Raw genomic sequence first — 20,701 nt, 5'->3', positions numbered from 1 at the left:
ATAACGTGTTCAACGAATGACAACAGTTTAGAAATTTTCTAGGCACTCCATCGCAAATTGTAATCCATAAGTAGAGGAAACTTTAAATTGAACACCGTATTCGACCGTCGCTGAATAGGAATATTATTACATATATGTATGTATTAGTCCATGTCACTGCGCCACGCCAGAAAAATTACTGAAAATCCTCAACGCGAGAATTGATTGTAATTTCAACAAATAAATAAATAAAAAAAAAAAATGTATGTATTAAATATCATTATATGCATTGAAAGATTGTACGTATATCACGTAAATATATTACTGGACTATTTATCGCGTACATCGATCGTATCTTCTGTACAACGAAATATTTTTCTTGTCCTGCCCGGACAAAATTTCTGCTAACCACTTCATAAGTATAAAAAATAAGATATCCAAGAAAAATATTTCTCTCCGTAAAACGAACGTCCTAAAGTCACTTTATCCTTGAAAAAATCAATATTTATGAATCGATGACCTCGAATGACACGTTTCCCCGGATAGTCCTGACCAAGCTAAGGTGCAGCTACGAGTTGCAACTAAGTGTAGCTAAAGCGTACCGCGGGTATCCATTGGTATGACGGTTCGCAAATAAACTACCAGCAACCGTTGTAGTCTCGTCTTAGTCCTGGAAAGGTGCGAGGATGACGACAGAAGGCGAGGAAGAAGCACATGTTTCGTATTAGATGTTTTCTACCTGTCGACCCGAGCCAAGGCGTATAGAAAGTATTTAACAGAGAATACCAAAGTAAGCTTGCGAGGCTAACGCCAGGAGACGAGAAACGTGTTTCCCTAAGGTCGTGGACATTGTGTTCCGGTAACGGCAGGTTCTTTCTTTTATGCGAAACATTTTGGCGACACATGTTTCCCATTTCGAAATGCACTTTGCTCTTGGCAAAAAGGTGCACAGCAAGGTGATTATATAGCCCAGTCATAAAACGAGGTTCTAACCTGTCACAGTCTTCTTGTGGTTTTTGCCCCGGAAGAATTCGCACACGCGACGAGATCGTCGCGTCTCAAACTTCGTCATCGGGCTGCGAAATCTTTCCGAACATCGTTTCAGAAAATTCTATTCTCGCTATTATTCGTTTCGACGCTGAGTCAACCGACAAACGATTCGTTCCTCTTACGCAACTGTATTGTACATTTTATCGCAAAATTTCCATCGTTTTTATACAAAATGCTGCAACGCAGTTCCGACGAAATTAGAAAGTGTCTACTCTAATAATCTCTCGTATAATTATCGTATAAAATACAGGTGGTTGCACGTCCTTAAAAGAACGAACAGACAGGTAATAAATTCTGTTCGGCAATCGGAACGGTAGTTCCGACGATTACCCTTGTAATATTTCAATAGCTCGAACTTCCGACAGTTTTTTCTTCAGATTGACGAGTAATTGTGGGTAGAGTCAAGGCCAGCTACGGGTGTCTCGCAGCGGGAACCCCGATAATGGAACAGTACAACCACCAGCGATCGTCTTTGCTTTCGATTTTGTCACCCGTCACTTCGATATATATGACGGTCCAGCGCGGACCACTTGGGCTTTCTCCGACAATCTCTGCTGTTTTTCTCTCATTCGCCCTTCCGTTCCTTTCTCTTTCCCCTCTGTAGCTAGTCTACTCTCCTCTCGTTTCATCTTTCTATCTCGTCTCTGTCGCCTACAACGGAGAACCCAGACAGAGAAGTTTTCACGTGCGTGTACAGAGGGGTCTTTCGGCTGACCCTGCTCCAAGGGTGGAGCTTAAAATAAGGGTGGTACCTCACGGCTTACCTACCCCATCGAGAAACAGCATCGGGGATGAGATGAAAGCGAAGGAACAGCAGTAGGAGGAGAAATATGCCGACGGAGGGAAAGAGAAAAAGACGAAAGGCGACACGAGGTTTCCACAACTTTGTACGCTAGTCGTAATTTCAGTGCAAAGGACGTCAGTCGTGGTGCGTGTATCTCTTGTCGAGATTCATTCCATATGCATTTTCAAGGTCGTGATAGGAATCAAAATTTTCAAATTTCAGAGGACTCTCCCTCCGTTTTATCTCTGAATCTTTCTTTATTTTTATTTTCGTTCGGAGGAAGCGTATTAATGCGCATTAACGCGTATTAATGCGTATTAATGCGTATTAATGCGTATTAATGATTATATATATGTGTATATATGTGTGTATATGTGTGTGCGCACAAGTGTGTATGCGATTGAAAGAAAATGTTGGAACAAATTCGATGATATAGCCGAGAGTTCCGTGAAAATCGTCCGTGTCGTCCAGGACACGTGGTCAACTCGATGTTACGAGGAGCACGCGGAATCTTTCAAGTGTCCAAGTGTCACGAACGAATTCCTATGTAAGTGTTAATGTTAGAGAGTAAACGTATTTGATCGAGTTGCGCGCGTATAACGCGAACGTAGAAGATGGCGTCCACTGGCGAGTTTCATGGTCGTCGTGTTGTTTTAAAGAGCGATCCTTATGTCGATAGTTGGAGACGGAAAGAATCTCAGAAAGATATCGAAGTTTGTTCCAAAACATGTCAGTTTGAAAATCCTCGTCGATCTACTTTCTCTCGAAATAACTCTTTCAACGTTTGTTCGAGCTAGTTGGCGATCGTTGTGATCCTTTCGTTTGTGAAAAAAGAAAAAATTGAATTTGTTTTATCGATTTCTTTCGATAATCGAATCATTCCCAGACGTATCTACTCGTCGTTAATTTTTCAGTGCGTCGTAGCGTCGTACTTGCTAGTTCCAATTATTGTTCTTAAGCTCGGTTCATTCAGGCTCTTTAAACTTACATACACGTTCATGAACCTATTCGTTCCACAATCACGACAAAGAAGAAAACTTTACGATGTTCTTTGTACCTATAGGGAATGAATGTTTTTTAACCGTTGATTCTAAGAATACAGGGACAAGTACAACCGATTCATTTCTACGCTGTTATGCGTGTTAACTCCTCTGTGGTACTTCTAGGTACTACGTTAATGCGTACCTCTAGTCTCGTCGAGTCCCCGCATTCTTTATTTTCCTTTCTCTCCGTCGTTTTACGAGTGAAACTAATTAAAACCGAGAATATCCGAATTCGTTTCGTCGAGTTTTCTCGCTAGATACAAAACGCTTTTACTCTACTACTAAACTACTTTTACACATTTCTTCGTCGTATTACTCTTTGCAGGAATCTTTCTTACGAAATAATCACCGAGAAATAATCGAAGAACGAAGATTCTCTTCGTAGAAATAAATGCGCAAGAAAGATACGAGGCTGTGTTCGGTGAAATTTTCCGTAGTCGGCGTATATTCTTATACACTTTACAAGCAAGATGTTGAGATCGAGTCGCGGAATTGGTGACTGAAACGACGGAGCAGGAAAAAAATGCATTATTCAAGCAAATTTCCATTCGTGAGAAGTCTCGGTAGATGGGTAGCTACGTCGTTAGATTGCTCTCTTGCCGGCGTTTTAATGACGGTTTGCTCCCTTTGCTTTCGGTTCTCATAACGAGCAGCTTCGGCGTCGTTATGGCATTCGGTGCTGTATCGTTGTTCGACGACGTCGATCGTGATATTAGCAACGTTACGTCCGTGAACTCTATCCTACAGTATCGCCATTTCTTTTTCATTCTCGCGTATTGTTTACGTACGTTACCTTTTCTTCTAATTTTATAACTCTTGGCTTAATGCATTCCTTCGTTTCTTTCTTTCTCATCGCTTACTTAAATTTCGTATTTTATAATTGTAACCTTACCGCGATGTTTTTCTGTTTCAGACAACAATTCATCTTCAGACACTCTAGACCTCAGCTCGCACAATCACTATCCTCTGAACGGTAATTCTGTCCCTAGTACGTCCGGCCCGCAGGAAGTCGTAATGAAGGAGAAAAGCAAGAAGGCAGCGCGAATCCGCCGCGACAGGGAGAATCAAGAGTTTCTGGAGCTCGCAAAGCTATTGCCTGTACCAGCCGCCCTCACGGGCCAAATGGATAAGGCTAGTGTCATTCGATTGACGACTAGTTACTTGAAGATGCGAGCGTTGTTCCCAAACGGTACTACTCTAAAATATCATCCCATAAAACATAACATTTCCAACTAGAAGAGATGACTATGCAAGCAGAATTTCAAACTGCTAACCCATTCAGGACCGAGCAATATTTCTTCGCGTCTCTTAAAATCTTAGAATTTAGGCGAAGAAGATAGCAACGAGAAAGATATTAAGCGACTCCTTGGAATTCCTTCTCTCAGCTGCAACGTTAAAGAGAAAAATCTCGCGATATTGACTGATCGAAAAGAATCGCAAAAAAAAATCGGCCTTCAACGAGTTAATAAGTAGGAATCGAGAAAAATTCGGCAATCCCGTTCGAGGATGTTTAACGGGGTTCGCTTCGAAAATAGTCGGAGAAACAAATCGATTGGTAATTTGTCCGAGTGAGTGGTTACGCGGGTTTGATGCTACGCGCCGAGTAATAAACTTCACTTAGCGGTAAACGGATTGGAACGATATTCTTTGTTAATTCAGCCACCGGACACTTACGCGCAAAGGGCAAATAGTATCGGATGAGATGGATGTGATTGCGCACTTAATGCATTGTTAGTCCCCGCTGCTTTGTAAGCAAAGCATGGGGGCTGTTATAGTGTTACAATGGCTTCCCCCGTCTCACCCCCTGCCCTCGCGTTCTTACGACATCGATGAATTGAATTTCAAGTGGCTGCATCCCTCTAGAATACGGTCGCGTCTTTATTCTTCGAAAAAATGAAAGGAAAGGGAGAAGGAAGAGAGAAAAAAGAGACACGTCGCCCACTCTGTGACACTTCTAGGGTGTTCCTTTTTTCATTCGCGTGGAAAATTAGCCTGTGAACAGGTAAACGGGCGTGAAATACTTTCAAAAGGATAAATAAACTCGTTCTGTTTCGATCGTTCGTATCAAGAAATCGCCACACTGTGCGCGTGTTACGTCTAATCGTTACTGCGAAATTATTTAATCGTCAGCCAGTGAATTTTATCGATAATCGCTTACCTAAAAATTATTTCATCGAATAATCCGAACGAGATTGTCGACCAATGAGATAAATATCTGTGATATCAGGTCGCAGTACCGTGCCGCCGAGGTGGCAACGATCAAGCCATTTTCCGTGAAATTCCACGCGGCTGCAGAAACCGCCCCTGCAGCTGCGATTGTGGCAGCGCGCGCGTGAATGTAATTAATGCGCAGACACGAAATACTTGGCTATAGGCTTGCTTACACGTCGTGTATGAAACGTCGCTAGAAACATGTATATCGGGATGACGAGACCGACGCGTCTGTACGGAGAAAACCTCTTTTCTTAGTTGTTAGATGGCAACGATTAAGTTTTAAAACAATAACGAGCGAAAGAACCGAGCGTGAATTTCCCTTTATTCCCAAGCAATAGAAAAGCAAAAGGAATACTTTCAGCGACATTTAAATGTCGCCGTCGTTTAGGAAAATTAATTCAGCCGAAAGTTTGACGGCGGTGAAATGATTTTTCAGGGCTCGGAGAAGAATGGGGCGCTTCCCAGCCAGGCAACATATCCCTGCAAATCGCCCTCAAGGAGGTGACTAGTTATATTTTGCAAGTAAGCACTCATCGTTCTCTGTGTCGCGCCTTATAAATCGATCTAACGGTCTTGCATACGTTGTCAGACGTATAAACGTCAACGTTTAGCCTTTGGTAGTACCACAGACAGATGCTTCATTTTCTTGATTTTTATAATTTCATCTCCTATCGAATTGAACGAGATAAGGGCGCGACCAGGAGTTGAAAGCTGTTCTGTTCGATACGAAAGAGATCAGGCCGTAACGAGGCGTTGAAATCTAAATTCTAAAGACCAGAATATTCTTCTCCTTATTTTCTCGTCTCTGCGATCGTTGGATTACGTTTGAAAGGAGATTTCTTTATTTTAGGCCTTGGATGGTTTCGTGTTTGTGTTGGCGCCTGATGGAAAAATTATGTACATAAGCGAAACCGCTAGCGTGCATTTGGGAATGGCACAGGTCAGATATATACGTTTTATCTCCTTCTTATATCTATTTCGAATTATTCAATGCAAGTATTCTAAGCTTCTGCTAGGAAGATGAGAATTTCACGCAGAATCACCTGACGTGAAGTGTTAATGAGTTCAGGTGGAATTAACGGGTAACAGTATCTTTGAGTACATCTACCAGAACGATCACGCTGAAATGTTATCGGTCCTAAACCTACCACAGAGCCCGGCGGATCTTGCTGGTTTCACTTTTCCGCCTGCAAACTCCAGAGGCGAAATCGAACTAGAACGCGTCTTTATCCTCAGAATGAAGTGCAATTTGGCGAAGAGATGTGCGGGACTAGTCACGGAGGGATACAAGGTAACGTAATCAAAATTATGTAAAAATTCTTCGATTCGCGTCTTTCCGACGTTCAGAAAATTGCCCGTCTTTCACTAATTTTGTAAACCTAAAATAATTAAACGAGAATTTTTCAAATTTTCGCTTACACCGCTATAACCTTCAGGCCACCACTCTGTATTTTCGTATGCATATACCATTCATTTTGATACTCTGGTCATTTTGGTTGACTTTTAGCGTTACGAATAACGATAATATAATTACAACGATACACGTATTTTAAGAAGATGGATTTTGCGTTAGAACTACGAGAAATTTTCTGAAATAATTCGAGAGTTAACGATTATCTTGCGAGACGAAAGTACGCGATTATCGGTTTATTGGGTTTCGTAAATCGCGCAATATTCGCAGCAAACAAACCGCGAGACAAGGCGACGAGGAGAAGGCGTTCAACGATTAGCATAACGCCTAGGCTGCTTGCACAGGAAATCATAAAACGAATAAAAATTCAAATGCTAAATAAGAGATAAGAAGTGGCGAGCTAAGTAGGGACGGTATTGTCCTGGTCACGCGCCAGTCGAAAAGAAAACGGCCACCAGGTAGAAGGCAGCTTAAACTGCATCCGTTCCTTTCGTGCAATAAAAACACCGGCTACGTGAACGTGTTTCATATATCCGGAATAATCGAAATTTACGAAGATCAATCTCCGTGGCCGTGGTTCCTTTGTGGAACAATTTTATTTCAGTCGATTCCATTTCGTTCTCGATTCGTTTCGATTTCAGCTTTCCAGATAATTTTTCTATATTTCGAACGTGTCTTTCCATCCGTTTGCTTTCGCTAGCGTGTTTTCTCTGATAGAAAAATCAGAAAATTGTTGACGTATTTACAAAATTTCTTTTGTTTCATCAAGAATTAATTACGCGAATTAATAACTTCGAAGTGTCGTTTATAACGCTGTAAAATCGGTAGAATATAAATCTAAATCGTCTACTAAATAATATCTTACAGTTATCTTACAGTTTCCATTAACACAGCTAGTCTTTTCATCAGTCAACAAGAATCTTCTTTACGTGATTCGTGAATTAAGAAATTTAAGAAACACGACGACAACGAGTTTCTGAAACGACAATGTAATTTTGCTGGATTTGAAAATTATGAACATTCTGTTAATGCAAATTAAAGATCGATTTCATTCTATGCTAAATAAAATCATTACAGGTCCATTAATTTTATGATTAAATCACGCTCTATCAAAGATAATCGATCGTCCTAATAATTTTACACGTATAATTATTTACCGTATTCTTTCGAATATTCTCGAATCTCGCTCAAGCTACCAATTATATTAAAGCGAATATCTGAAATCCACTTTTCGAGGCTGGGATCGATGTTCCGAACACGGCGCGCATCGTTATTCATGGATTACCCAAATTACTTTCATCGATCCGATTAAATCAGTCTCCCTGGTGCGGTCCAGATTTCGTCGACAATTGCTCGCCACGATTTACGATCATTAATACCACAAACGATTTACCGAAAATCAGGATATCCACCCCAATACTTTCACGGATGATCCACGTTGGTTTTACCAAATGTTCCACATATGTTCGGGCAATAACCATCGTTTCATTTATCCTTTGCAAAGGGTAAGCATAGAGAAAGGGACCTGCAACACTTTGCACTTGCCATGGCGAAGGAGACTGCCCTCGAAGAGGAAAATGTTTGGCAAATAGTCGTTCAAGCCTGTAGCGCTATGATGACCGTGGCTCTCGACGAAATCGCACACAGAAAAGACCCCAATAGGCGTTGAGCAAAGTCATGAATGCAACCCCTGTAAGCTGTTAAAGGCGAGTTCGCCGAAGGGGTTTACATGGGACGAAGGTGGCTTTTTGTATGGCACTTAGACACACAAAGACCAAACCTATTGTTGGCCGGATTTTGCGTAGGCGCGAGTAGGCGCTTCGTCTGATTTTCAGTGAATTAGATCGACGATTGCGCAAACGAGTCGAAGGGTCGCGATCTTCGGCGATCACGAACCTTGCATTTTTTTTTTTATAATGTTTAACTGGTTTTAAGAAATTTCTATATAGGTAAATTGTGGTAGAGAAGCAAAAAGAAAGAATATGTCACTCTGAAATAGTTGGAAAAAGAACAACTTGTTAGATTCGTAAATACAAGTTTCTCGAAGATATGATAAGTGAGAAATTTATGAAATTTCATAAACGATCGTTTCTAATGTATTTGATAGGGTTCAGAAATAAACATCGTATAACTTAATTTTTAAATAACCAAAGTTGGAATTTTAAACGAAAGAAAAATCACTTTGGCAGCGAGGAATCATCTATTGCGTAATCGTTTTCGTGAAACGCGAATTAGAATTTCGTTGATTCTAAATTTTATCGAGTTAAACTTAATGGAATCGTTCGGGAGCCACGACAAGAAGATTGCGGAGATGATGTTAGGAATATTATTTTTTACATCGTCCGTGGAATTTATGGAATTTATGGAATTCCATTTCGGGTAAATGGAAGCAAATCATTTGTTCATCGAGTATCAAACTGTTATGTCACTGTATAAAGAAATTAAAGAGTTTGTCTTCTGAGACTCGATTTAGCTCAATTTATTACTGGATGATACTGTACCTATTAAAAAATCGATTCTTCAGCGCGTCACTCGAGCTCGTTTCCACAGACGGAATCGAGCGAGTCCGCACCCCGTTGCGAATTATGTATTTCGTTTCTTGCCGGTTTCACCCTCGTGTTCCCGTACTCGCACGCTCGGGCCCGCGCCGATGCATCGCGAAATTGCATATGAGAGAAGCGAGAATGCAACGCGGGCATACGGAACAAGCCTATTTGCTTTACAAATCCGCCATCTACTCGAGACACAGGCGACGTTGAACGAGGCTTTTTTTCCGTTTCATCGGCCATTTAATTAAGCAGGAATTGTTAATTTACCCCCGGAAGCGGCGTTGTTCCACGCGAAAATCCGCACTTCAACCCCCCCCGATGAACTCGCTCGAGTGTCGCACTTACGTCCTGTCGGAACCGCTGTATAACATTAAGAATAATCACGTGCACATGTGTAAATAACTATAAGTCCTCCATGTCGAGTATATCGCCCTTAATTGCGATCTTTCGTTTGAATATTCTCCCTTTCCTACCTTTAAACTGTGGCCCTGCAGTTGATCGAAAGTTAATTACGAAATTCCTCCGCGAGAAGTTAATTAGACCCGGCCTAAGCAAGTTGGGCCAATTTTTAATTTCTCTGAAAAACTTTCCAACCTTTCGTTTTAAAAACTAATTGTATAATTGAAGCGATATAAGCGTCGGTAGGTGTCGCAAAATTTTTGCACATTTTCATGCAAATCCAGTAAATTTGAATCTCAGGAAAGACTAGAATCGAAATAAAAGAAGGAGATAGTAGGTGTTAACCAAAAAGTGTTCGAGAACGATATTTCTCTACATAAATGAATTTATTACTTGTTACAGGTGATTCATTGTTCCGGCTACCTAAGGTGTATCGTAGAAGGACCGGTAGGCTCGGAATACGAAGACGGTGCAGGTCGACACTGTATTCGAAAAGTCGGTCTACTAGCGGTGGGTCATTCTCTACCGGGACGTTGTCTAACAGAAGTGAAACTATATCAGAACATGTTCATGTTTCGTGCGTCGTTGGACTTGAAGTTGATCTTCGTGGACGCGAAGTAAGGAAGAAAATCAATCGTGTCAGACATTATTTCGGTGAATCACTTTTATTTGTCTGGTGGCTCGATCGAATTCGACCAGCGGGAGAAGAAAAAAAAAGGGGGGGGGGGGGAGAAACTCGACAAAACAACGAGCCAGATTATTTCTGTCGCAGTAATTACGGTACGGTGTTAAGTTGCGTCGTCGATATTTCGACGCCGGGGGAGAGAAGGGTCCTGCTCGGCGGCCATTAAAATCAGTTTCGTGTTACCACGGTCTCGCTAGATATTTTTTCCCTTCCTTCCACTTTTTTTTATTCTTCCTATTTTTTCTTTTTTTTTTTTTTTTTATTCGCGTCAAATAAATATCCCGCGCAGACAAGGCTATATCATACACGTATACGCGTTTCAGTCGCGTGTACACGTTGGGAAATGAACACGTGACGGAGTATAAATACGGGGTAGGGCGATGGAACGCGGGATGAAATTTTATATCGCGCCCGGAAAATCGATCTCCATGGATGACGACGGTTATGTAAACCTCGAATTCGACTGGACTTTGGCAAATCCCGGCAAAAATAAATATATTCCTCTCTGAAATATTTGTAGCCAAAGGAAGACAGTATAGCGGATATTGTAAGGTGTTTTCATCTTTCCTCTTGCTGTTGCAGTGTATCGCAACTGACTGGCTATGATCCACCGGATCTGATCGAGAAGACGCTGTATCATTACGTGCATGGTTGCGACATGATGCAACTGAGGCACGCTCATGGAACCTGTAAGTATCTCGAACAATTTCTATCTTTTCATTCTCTAATTTCATCTTCAAAGGCAGTAACCTATACTCGAATTGCGAGTAAACGCTGAGATTTTCGGACTATTTTTACACGTTTGATATTCTTACTTGAAACGTAACTTGTCTTAAAACTTGCACGATATTAATATCTATATCGGATGTTTATACGAAACACGAACAAATATTCCAGGTCCTATAGAATTACTGTTGAAAACGTTATAGACAAAGATGTTAAAAACTGATACGATAGATATACCGTAACAACTGTAACTATGAACGAGGCGAATAGTAAATAGGTGTCGATCGAAATAGGCCTTATTTCTCCTGACGCGTGTGTATTCGAAAGCGGTGTCAGAGGCGTCGGCGTGGTATCAGAGTGCTCGAAGAGGCTCTCGCAAGGCCAAAAGCAGCTGACGCTGCTTAACTCGGCGACGCCCTCGCTGACGAAATATCCTTTGATCTTTCTTAGCTCCCATCCTCCGCGAGTCGACTTTTCAGACGAAGCATCGCGGTATAACAGCATTTCCCTTTTTCCTCCTCCTCTTTCTTTGTCCCGTCTTGTGTGGCGCGCCAACACCTTAAAGTCTAAGTATATGCATACGTATTACATACACGGTGTACATTATTGATTGAACAATGCTGCTATGGCGCTATGAGCAGAGTAGAAAAGAGAGGCTGGCCCGATGTGTATACGTGTCTAGATGTCTACGTGTGTGTATATGTGTGCGCGCGCGCGTCTGTGTGTATTTGTGTGTGCGTGAACGTCAGCGCGAGGGTGAACGAGAAGGAAGAGAGGGGATAGAGGGGGCAAAGGGTGGTAGAAGAGGGCAAGAGAGGAGGAGGCTGTTACTGCTATCACTGTTTGAACAGACTCGCAGTTTCACGAGCGCAACTCGAAGGGAGCCTGACATAATGCCACTAATGTCTGCGCCTGCGGATTGTACGATCGACGTTACGCTCGAAAATTTCCTTTCATCGATTCACGAAACAGCCTTTTCTAAAATATTCGACTATAAAAATGATTTCCGTCCGTTGAGTGGTCGATCGACCAAGAAACATAATTGTAGATAGCAGAGTGATTGTCGAGATAACGATAAATCCAACGTGTTTTATTCTCCTTCTTTCTGTTCACAGTACTGTACAAGGGCCAAGTGATAACCAAGTACTACAGGTTTCTGACGAAATCAGGAGGATGGGTCTGGATGCAGTCGTACGTCACGATAGTGCACAATTCCCGAAGCTCCCGACCTCATTGTATCGTGTCGGTCAACTACGTGTTGACGAAACCAGAGAACACGGACCTGTTGTTGAATTGCGAGCAAAAGTCCTACTGCTCCAACTCGAGCAATCCTCCCAACACCCCTCTGTCGACACAGACCACCAGCGGAAGCATCAACGAGCTGGACAATCACAGCCCCCGTTCACCGGCATATCGAACCAGATCAAAGGAATCGCCTGATAACGATTACGCAAACGGTGCCACTTATCCTAGACCCGAGTACGTTGACCTGACGAATCACAATCATTATCTGTCGCCGTCTTATCAGCCGCAAAACGTGAACAGCAGCTCTCACGAAGACAATCTAAAATACAACTCCGACTGGTTTTACCAATATGGAGGTAAGGATGCTCTGAAGCAAAACTTTTAAATAGATATAAAGCTTTACGATCTAACATCGTTGTTATTGTCGTTATCATTATGTTTACGGACTGTAGTTTGTTAGAATATGAGAAGCATTTATCTCGAGAGAACAGAAAGTAAACTATGCCTGTAGGTGTATCTGACGATGAAGCTGAAGTACAGGAAAAGTTGATTTCTTCGCAATGAAAATTAACCTTTGTAACAAACCTGCTTAAACAATTTTGTTGGCCATAAAGAGCGCGAGCTCTCCTGCTTAAAAAGGAGACGGGATCTAATAGAAAGCCGAGGTATCCGCAATTCGAATTGCGTTGCAATTTCAGGGCTATTTACGATGTCGTTAAGCATCTTACGAGTAAAAAGTAAATCGACCATTAACGTCGACGTTCGAGCGTCACAAGGTTTAAACGGTTTAAGATCAGAGAAACCGAAGTCGATACTAGGACCGAGTAGTACGAGATCCACATTTCAAGTTAAAATTTGACGAAATCCGAAGAGAAAACTAAATCTATAAAATATTACCACAAAAGTTAAGTAAAAAGTCTAGTTGAAATGAACCGATGAAATTAATCCGTTTACATAACGAAAAAGCTTATCTATGTAGCGAAAAAAGAGGGAAGTATGTGTACACAAGATCACTAACCGAATCACTATACCAAGAGATGCTTGATAAATTGCAATGGCCAATCAGAAATAGGTAAATGCACGGCGAAAAGGAAAAGAATCTTCGACCGATCTAGCGTGCGCTGCATATAAATTCAAGTCACTGACTGCAGCAAAAATACCGAACACTGGATCTCTACAAAAAACAAATGAACAATGACTTACGAACAGCTATCAACATATGACCCATGCGAAAATCGCTTGTAGTCGAGTTTCCATCGAATCTATGGATATTATAATTGTGCAAGTCAAACTCTGAGTTGGCAATACCTTCGCATAACCAAGTTTCAACAAGTACAGTTATCATATATGGCTCTGACGAAGAAGGAATAGTCAACCTCAACGTGTTAAGTTTAGATCTTAAACCTCTACTTGAAATGCTGGAAATTTCCGACTTTATTTAAGTTTGCCATCGGCAATAATGTTCAAGATCATTCTCTCGTGAATCTCAGGCAGATAAAATGCTTTCTAACTTCTAACTGAAGATTTCACGAAAACCGTTCAGGAGCTGAACGTTGCTGGGATCCAGCGAGAGAAAGAGAGAGAGAGAGAGAATTTGAATCGACAGGCGATTTGCAATCTAAAAATTGATCATCGTGCTACCGGTGACCAGTCCTGGCAACTATAACGAGACGCACTGCCACAAGAAACCCAAGTCACTGAATCAACACTTTTGTAATACATCCCTTACAAATGATCATAGTATCCAAGCGTATCCAAGATGCAGTAATATAACAGATATAATATAACATAATATAATACAATAAGTAGAAGTAAGTAGAGAAACATAAAAACTAAAAAAATATCGCAGATGACACGTAAAACGGTCGACTGACACTATACCGGCTCGAATCGAAAGACAATACAAAAATACGACTGACACTTTCGGCGAATGATCGAAAACTTGTTATATATATAATTAAAATATAGTAGATCTCCGTTTGTATGAACTCGATTTATTTGAAAGGAATTTTAATCAGTGGCTGGTTAAACGAACTATGTATTCTATTACATCAATTCCAATTACATGTCTGCAATTATAAACTATTTGTCCCCCGACAAATTCATATAAACGAAATTCTATTACGAGGTATTGAATCTCAAATGAAAAGTGAACAATTTTTCTTTCAGATATGCATCAAGACCCACTAGCTTCGGTATCGCAGCAACAAGAAGCGCAACATCCTCACCCTATGCATCACGCAAACTCCCCGTCGAACCTGCAGCAACACAGTCCCCAAACCGCTCAACAGAAACACCAGCACTCCCCTCATCTACTAGATCATTCGACGCCTCCATCAAACCTGCCACAACCGCAGCCACAACCACAGACACAAGCTCAACAGCAGCAAGCACCACCGCAGCAGCAGCAACAACACAGTCCCCAAAGTAGCCAACAGAACAGACCTTACTCCACCTCGTCGAGTTCCTGTTGCAGCACAGACGCCATGGATACTCATTTACCGAATGCTCTGAGCGTATACTCCGTACCGCACAGTTATCATCCTTACTATCATCACTATATGCCTGACTCGGCGCCATCTAATTTAAACGAAGTCGGTGGCGTGATCATGCACCCTAATTGCAGTCTCAACAACGAGACTCACAATGCAACCGCGAGTACCAGTGCTTCCAGCAACGTTCAACATTACGAATCTTCCTACCAACCTCATTTGAGTCACTATAATACTAACAATAATCCCGCGAAGCATTCCTATCATCATCAAGAAGCAACGCCAGCCAGTTACACCAGTGTGATCGTAGACTCGCAGCAATATAGTCCAAGCTCAGTGCAAGACCTGATTCACTATCAGCATCATTACGAAGCACATCATCAGTTCGTTCACTGACACGAACTAGACGCGGCTTGCGCATAGCACGTCGATACCAACTGTAACAACGAGTCGTGCTATTGTGATACGTTCTCTGGTGGGACAAACAACGATTTCCTGCAAGAACGCTCGAATATCGATAATTCGAGGATAATGGTGAACGATGAATGCGAACAGATTGTACAATGGAAGGCTAAGATTTGGTGCGTTCGACCATCGGAAATATGGAAGATTATTTCGGGCGGAGGATACAGTGAAAAATCGTGAAAAACTCCAAGTGAAATCAGCATGTCGAGTGAATCACGAGGAAAAATATATTAGAAATATTGGGAATATTCAAAATGTCGCTGAATATACTGCCGAATTTGCGTAAGACTCTAACGAGAATAGCTGTACAGTTGATATATTTAAGAAGATGATAATCGTTTAAGGATTTGCGATCCCGGAGGTTTACTATATCGTATTGTAGCATATTGAGTGACGATCTGTTGTGAAATTCGCTGGTCATTAGGTCTGTTATACTTTATTCACATATCACTTAAGCTTCTTGTTTGAAGAATATGCACCTTGTGGCAATTACGTTGAATAATTGCTTCGAGATTAATATAAGTTAAGCTTCGGATATTCTATAGCGGGTGGTTACGTTCGTGTGGCATTTTGTAAGAATTGTAAGAACACCTCTTAACATATTCATCTCTTTCTCTTTCACCACTTAAGCGTTTATTTAGACGTAAACCAATCTAATCGTTTGATCGCTAATGACGTTCGTCAACATTAGCTAAGATAACGATTTCGATCGTGTATTTAACGAAGATTTCGATTCAAATGCTAATGAGATTTTTAATCGAACGGATTTATCGTAGAAAAAGCAGACGGATTTGAATCGACGATTCGAGAGAATGTTCGAATCAGCCAAATTCGAGATAACATTAACGGTCGAAAAAATTCAATCTAAGATGAAATTAAAATAACGGAAAAAGAAAAGAATTTCTGCGAATTACACGCTGGACGTGAACAGCTAAAATTCTTCTCAAACTCGAGATGCCTGAGGTGGGAAATAACGCGATCGTGTCTATGATGGACGAGTGATTTTATACGATTTAATTGCACGAAATGTTCTGTAAAAGTACTAACCCTAGCATTTATTCGCCAATAAGAAATTACAAGCGTGTAACTGTACATAAGGTGAAATGTGAGGAGATCGGAGGAGATCCGAACGAATAGCGCGAGATACATACTTCATTTGTAGACATGTACATTACATAGTCGTTCATAGCTGGTCGAAACTCTTATATATAAATACAGTAGATATCTCTTAGGTAGACCCGAAGACTGACCGGTGTTTGTACCAACCGACCAAAGAAACACACCCTCCTTCGTATTAGAAGAGAAAACAAAGGTACAAATATCACCGTTGTTATATCTTAAACCGCATTTATTTAAATATCGCGCGCATCTCCAAAACCCAATACTTAATAAATATGACCATAGAGTATTCTGGCGATCCCAGTTACGTCTTAATCATCGAAGTATTTTATTATCGAACTACCATACTATAGTAACCTTAGGAGTTGCTCGAGGCCGCCACGTTAGCACCACGAGACTAAATCACATGTATAATACACGTGTACACATTGCCAATTGCGAGCTACTATTATTTATAATCGATGTAAATTAAAGAATCGAAGGTACTGTTTGGTAGTTGGGGTGATGATCACCGTGTTGTACGATACGTTACTATTGTAACCGTTGTAAATATTGTAAAAGTGATAGCGCGCGCGCTGCATACCTATTGCGAGAAAAATATAATCGATATTTTCCTCTGACGATCTATCTTATTGCTGTTCTTTTTCTCTTATTTTCTTTTCGTACATAGATCCTCCTCTTTCAATCGATATATTTGTATTTAAATCTGCGTTTAAATCTATTTCAACGAATAAAAACTTCAAATTTTGTTCTCTCTCGTCACGATTGGAATTATTGTATCTCGAAGGTAACGAGCAATTGAAATAAATCAATAAACGAATCGAGCTATTCTTGAAGCGAATTATTCGATGTTAGTAAGATGATAGAAGCGTTCCTGTTTTTCTTTTTCTCAATTAATTAAAAACACTTTATCGAATGCATTGAATAAATTCATTACACGAAACTATTGGAATAAATCGTCGTTTTTTCGGATTATTTGATATTTTATCGATGACGAAGTTTCCCCTTTACCGTGGGAATTTCCCATGATGCTCAATCCTGTTCCCTAAGGTACCCGTGAAAGACAGATAACATAATGGACATGGTGACATGTTTCTCCTTTTCACTGAATTTCCAAAAATTAAGCCAAAACACGTGGACACCCCATGGATATCCCATGAAATATCTTAAACAAACGATTCGCATTTATCTTGGACTCAAGATTATAATTCTTCTTCTTCCATTTATAATTCAGGGATAAAGGATATTTCCCGACGTTTAGAAAAAGGGGATTATGTATCCCAATGGTAATTTTCAAAATACAAAAAGATAAAACTATAAGATTACTAAAAAGAAAAACAAATAAAGACGGTATTAAGAGAGATTAAGAATTGTAAAAACTGCGACAATAAAAATGTGAAACTATAAAAGAAAGTCTTTAAAAAAACTTACGAAGAACGTTGCGAGAATTTGTTCACCAAAGTCAAATATTTTATAATTTTATACAATTTTTTATGAAATCCTACAATTTATACCATCGAGGAAAACTCGGCATTCTGAAGAGGTCGTTGATTATCCCACGACAAAGGCGAAGGATCGGCTGGCAGCATCCGTTCCCGGATCCCCCCGAATGAAATAGAAGAAAACAACGATCCTGTTTTTCTCCGGCGTTCGCCCGATTGTCACTACACCGGCACGAACAATAAATTAATTGTGCCGTGTACGATTCTTGGGTTAGCTTTCGGTGGTCGCGTGCTTGTCTGCATGGGGTCGCTCATGAAGGGAGGCACGTGCCTCTTTATAATCGCCGTCAGTCTCGGCTCCGCTATTAGAGTCTAAAAAGACAGGTTTCACGGGAGGAGTCAGTAATTTTTCTATTCGAGAACAGAATCACACTGTGTTCGTGCGATTCGAAAGTCGACTTGGCACTGTGAGAACCGGAGAAATTAAGAAATCTCTTTTGAAGCGTATTCGAAACTTCAATTCTGTAAGGACCGTGGATATAAAAAATTTCAAGCAAAATATCGAGAAATTTATCCTCGCCCGAAGGAAGCATCAACAAATTAAACAATTAATCAACTAAAAATATTACGTTTCTAATAAAATTACAATTAACTTGGAAGAATCCAATGACGAAACCTCACACTGTCGATTTACGCCACTTTCGACAACTCTAAATCTACACATATTGGAACAGCTGCTGATACTTGATATAAATTGAATACTTTTCTCCGTTCTTAAATACCAATTACTTTGTTACGAATCTACGTATCGATCGAAACGTAACATCCATTGCATGTCACGTGGATCGTAGATCCAAAAAGAACAACAGGATTAACCAAAGTAAAACTTGTTAGTCTTTTCCAATGATTGTAACGAGTAGGTATCGCGATACTTAGAAACATCGATGTATCTCGTAACCAAGTGATTGCTTCCCAGATATCAATCAACAACCTGCACGTCATCGTACGTTACACGAAATCCACCCTTCCATGAAAATGATCGTATCGGGTGTTCGAGCAGGTCAGGTGAGCGATCGGTGGCATTTACACGATTCTGGTTCGACATGCGTGGACAGGTCCATGAATATACATCAGCCGTGAGATTGGTGTAACAAGGACACAATGATTAAGGGTGTTCGCGTTTACAAGGGCCGCTATTATCGAACGTGTGCGATTGGAACGACGATCGCACCGAAGGAGGGCGAGCCGCGTGCGCCTCGTTAAATTCTTCGGCCAGCGAATCTGACGCAGTCACGATCCTGTGAAATTGCGCGATCACCCGTCGCGGACGCGACCCATTCCCGACAGCGACGTCCCGACGCTGACCGCGATTAAGCCGACGACCAGAGGAAGGAAGGTCGAAGGCGCCTTAATTTGACGAGAATCGAGAGACGTGTGATCGACATCGGCTACATGATCGTGAAAATCGGACTTTCTTATTCGACGTGTCGGGAACGTTTGAAACGTAACAATGAATAAAATGATGGTAATTTAAGTAGATCGATCAAATCTTTGCAGGATTATCTCGAACGAAGGGAGCGGTTTTTTTGTAGCTAATCGTTCTTGCAACGATAGAAAGATTAATGGATCTACTTGAGATAATTTATAGGATTGTTTAAATAGGTGACATGTGATGCGAAGAATATTCGTTTTGTTTTTCTTTTCTTTTTTTTTTTTTTTTATGTAGTACAAAGTCAAAATATCTGACAAGATGGTGGGATTACAAGAAGATTACGTATTTAATTGGACAGAGAATAAAAATCTAGGTTCGTGCGAAACAGATGGAAACTGAAGATTCAATGATCGATTATACAGACATTGAAGACAGATTTCGAACGGATTACGTTTTCAACGACACGTGCAATGAGTCTTGTTATGTTTCGCTGGAAAACGAAAGAAAATATTGCACGTGGCGATCGAATGCACGAAGAATAACATATGTCTCGTGACATGGTTTACGAGCGACACGACGAAACTGACTATAATCCAGTCCGATTAGGAGCATAAACGCGGATCCACGGGGTGCGGTTAAACTAAACACTCGACAAGTTGCGTGTTCCGATGAAAGCACTTATATAGGTATATCCAAATACAGAGGGCGTGATATTCCCTTATTATTAAGGGGGAGAGCTTTAGCAGCATACTCCGCTATAATCTTTATTTCAATCTCCGCCCTAAACAAAGACCATAAAGTTATAGTTCAATTCAAGAAATTATTTCGAAAATAAATTCTACATCGATTTAACTCTGCGAAAAGCTGCATACTACGTTATTATAGATCCTTCTAGAAACGAAACTGTAATCTAAATTTCGTTATAGCGGCCATTATGGAATCCGACAGATTCTCGACGATACCTTAGGACAAACTCGCGCAGAGTGAAATATTTCCCAAAGTATGGTAGCTGATCTCTGTGGTAGTATGCCGCCGGTTAAGGATAGTTTCCATGCACGCATAGTCGACGGGAGATGCGTGTAACGCATACAAGGAAAAACGGACCGTGAGCGCGCCTTGTAAATCTGGCATGTAGCTAAGACCAGATGGCGCTTTCGCGGATACTCGTATACATATAGAAACACGCAGTATACGCGCGAAACACACGCACACATAGATAGATAGCAGAGCGTACGTACACGGGGGCGGTTGGGCCTGTGCGCAATCAAGGCGAAGGGGTGCTTTAGCAGAATCGCCCCACGGTTACCAAGGCGACGGCACGTAACGCCGCCCACAACCCTCAGGCTGTCTTGTCCGATGTGTTTGCTCGATGATTTTATACCAATTACGGCCTATCCCCATGCTATTGCCTACTCCCCGTAGCATCGTCTGTATCCCAACCTACATCCTCATCGCCACCCACATCGACGTTGTTGCGTATATCGGTCGGAAGGTGTTCCACTTCCGCTCTAAAAAGAGATACGCAAGTAACTACCTGATGCAATCACTTACATACATGGAGTCGTAGATGTTCGCGGTTAACATGCACCTGCGACCGTCTCGCGACGCATCCTGTAGAATTCGTAGAATTTCTGCTTAGATGGTAAACATCCTGGAACCTTCGATA

At 41.2% G+C, this 20,701-nt stretch overlaps 1 protein-coding gene across 4 annotated transcripts in view; it reads left to right on the top strand.

Annotated features, from left to right (window-relative positions):
- LOC117210800 (single-minded homolog 2) overlaps positions 1–16,986 on the top strand; it is a 31,106-nt gene extending 14,120 nt beyond the window's left edge. For 2 of the 4 annotated variants that reach the window (XM_033454144.1, XM_033454146.1), the window contains 8 exons: positions 3,770–4,045; positions 5,507–5,592; positions 5,921–6,010; positions 6,140–6,361; positions 9,832–10,046; positions 10,697–10,803; positions 11,956–12,441; positions 14,255–14,973. In XM_033454144.1, coding sequence (XP_033310035.1) covers positions 3,770–4,045; positions 5,507–5,592; positions 5,921–6,010; positions 6,140–6,361; positions 9,832–10,046; positions 10,697–10,803; positions 11,956–12,441; positions 14,255–14,973 — 2,201 coding nt within the window. Of the gene's footprint in view, positions 1–3,769; positions 4,046–5,506; positions 5,593–5,920; positions 6,011–6,139; positions 6,362–9,831; positions 10,047–10,696; positions 10,804–11,955; positions 12,442–14,254 lie in introns of all 4 variants that reach the window. The other 2 variants (XM_033454147.1, XM_033454145.1) reach the window with 2 other exon arrangements.
- The last annotated feature ends 3,715 nt before the right edge of the window (positions 16,987–20,701 follow it).

This window comes from Bombus bifarius, unplaced genomic scaffold, assembly GCF_011952205.1.
Source record: "Bombus bifarius isolate JDL3187 unplaced genomic scaffold, Bbif_JDL3187 scf7180000008213, whole genome shotgun sequence".
Classification (NCBI taxonomy): Eukaryota; Metazoa; Arthropoda; class Insecta; order Hymenoptera; family Apidae; genus Bombus; species Bombus bifarius.
The sequence above is the reverse complement of the archived record's forward strand: the minus strand, read 5'-3'. Positions and strand labels throughout refer to the sequence as shown.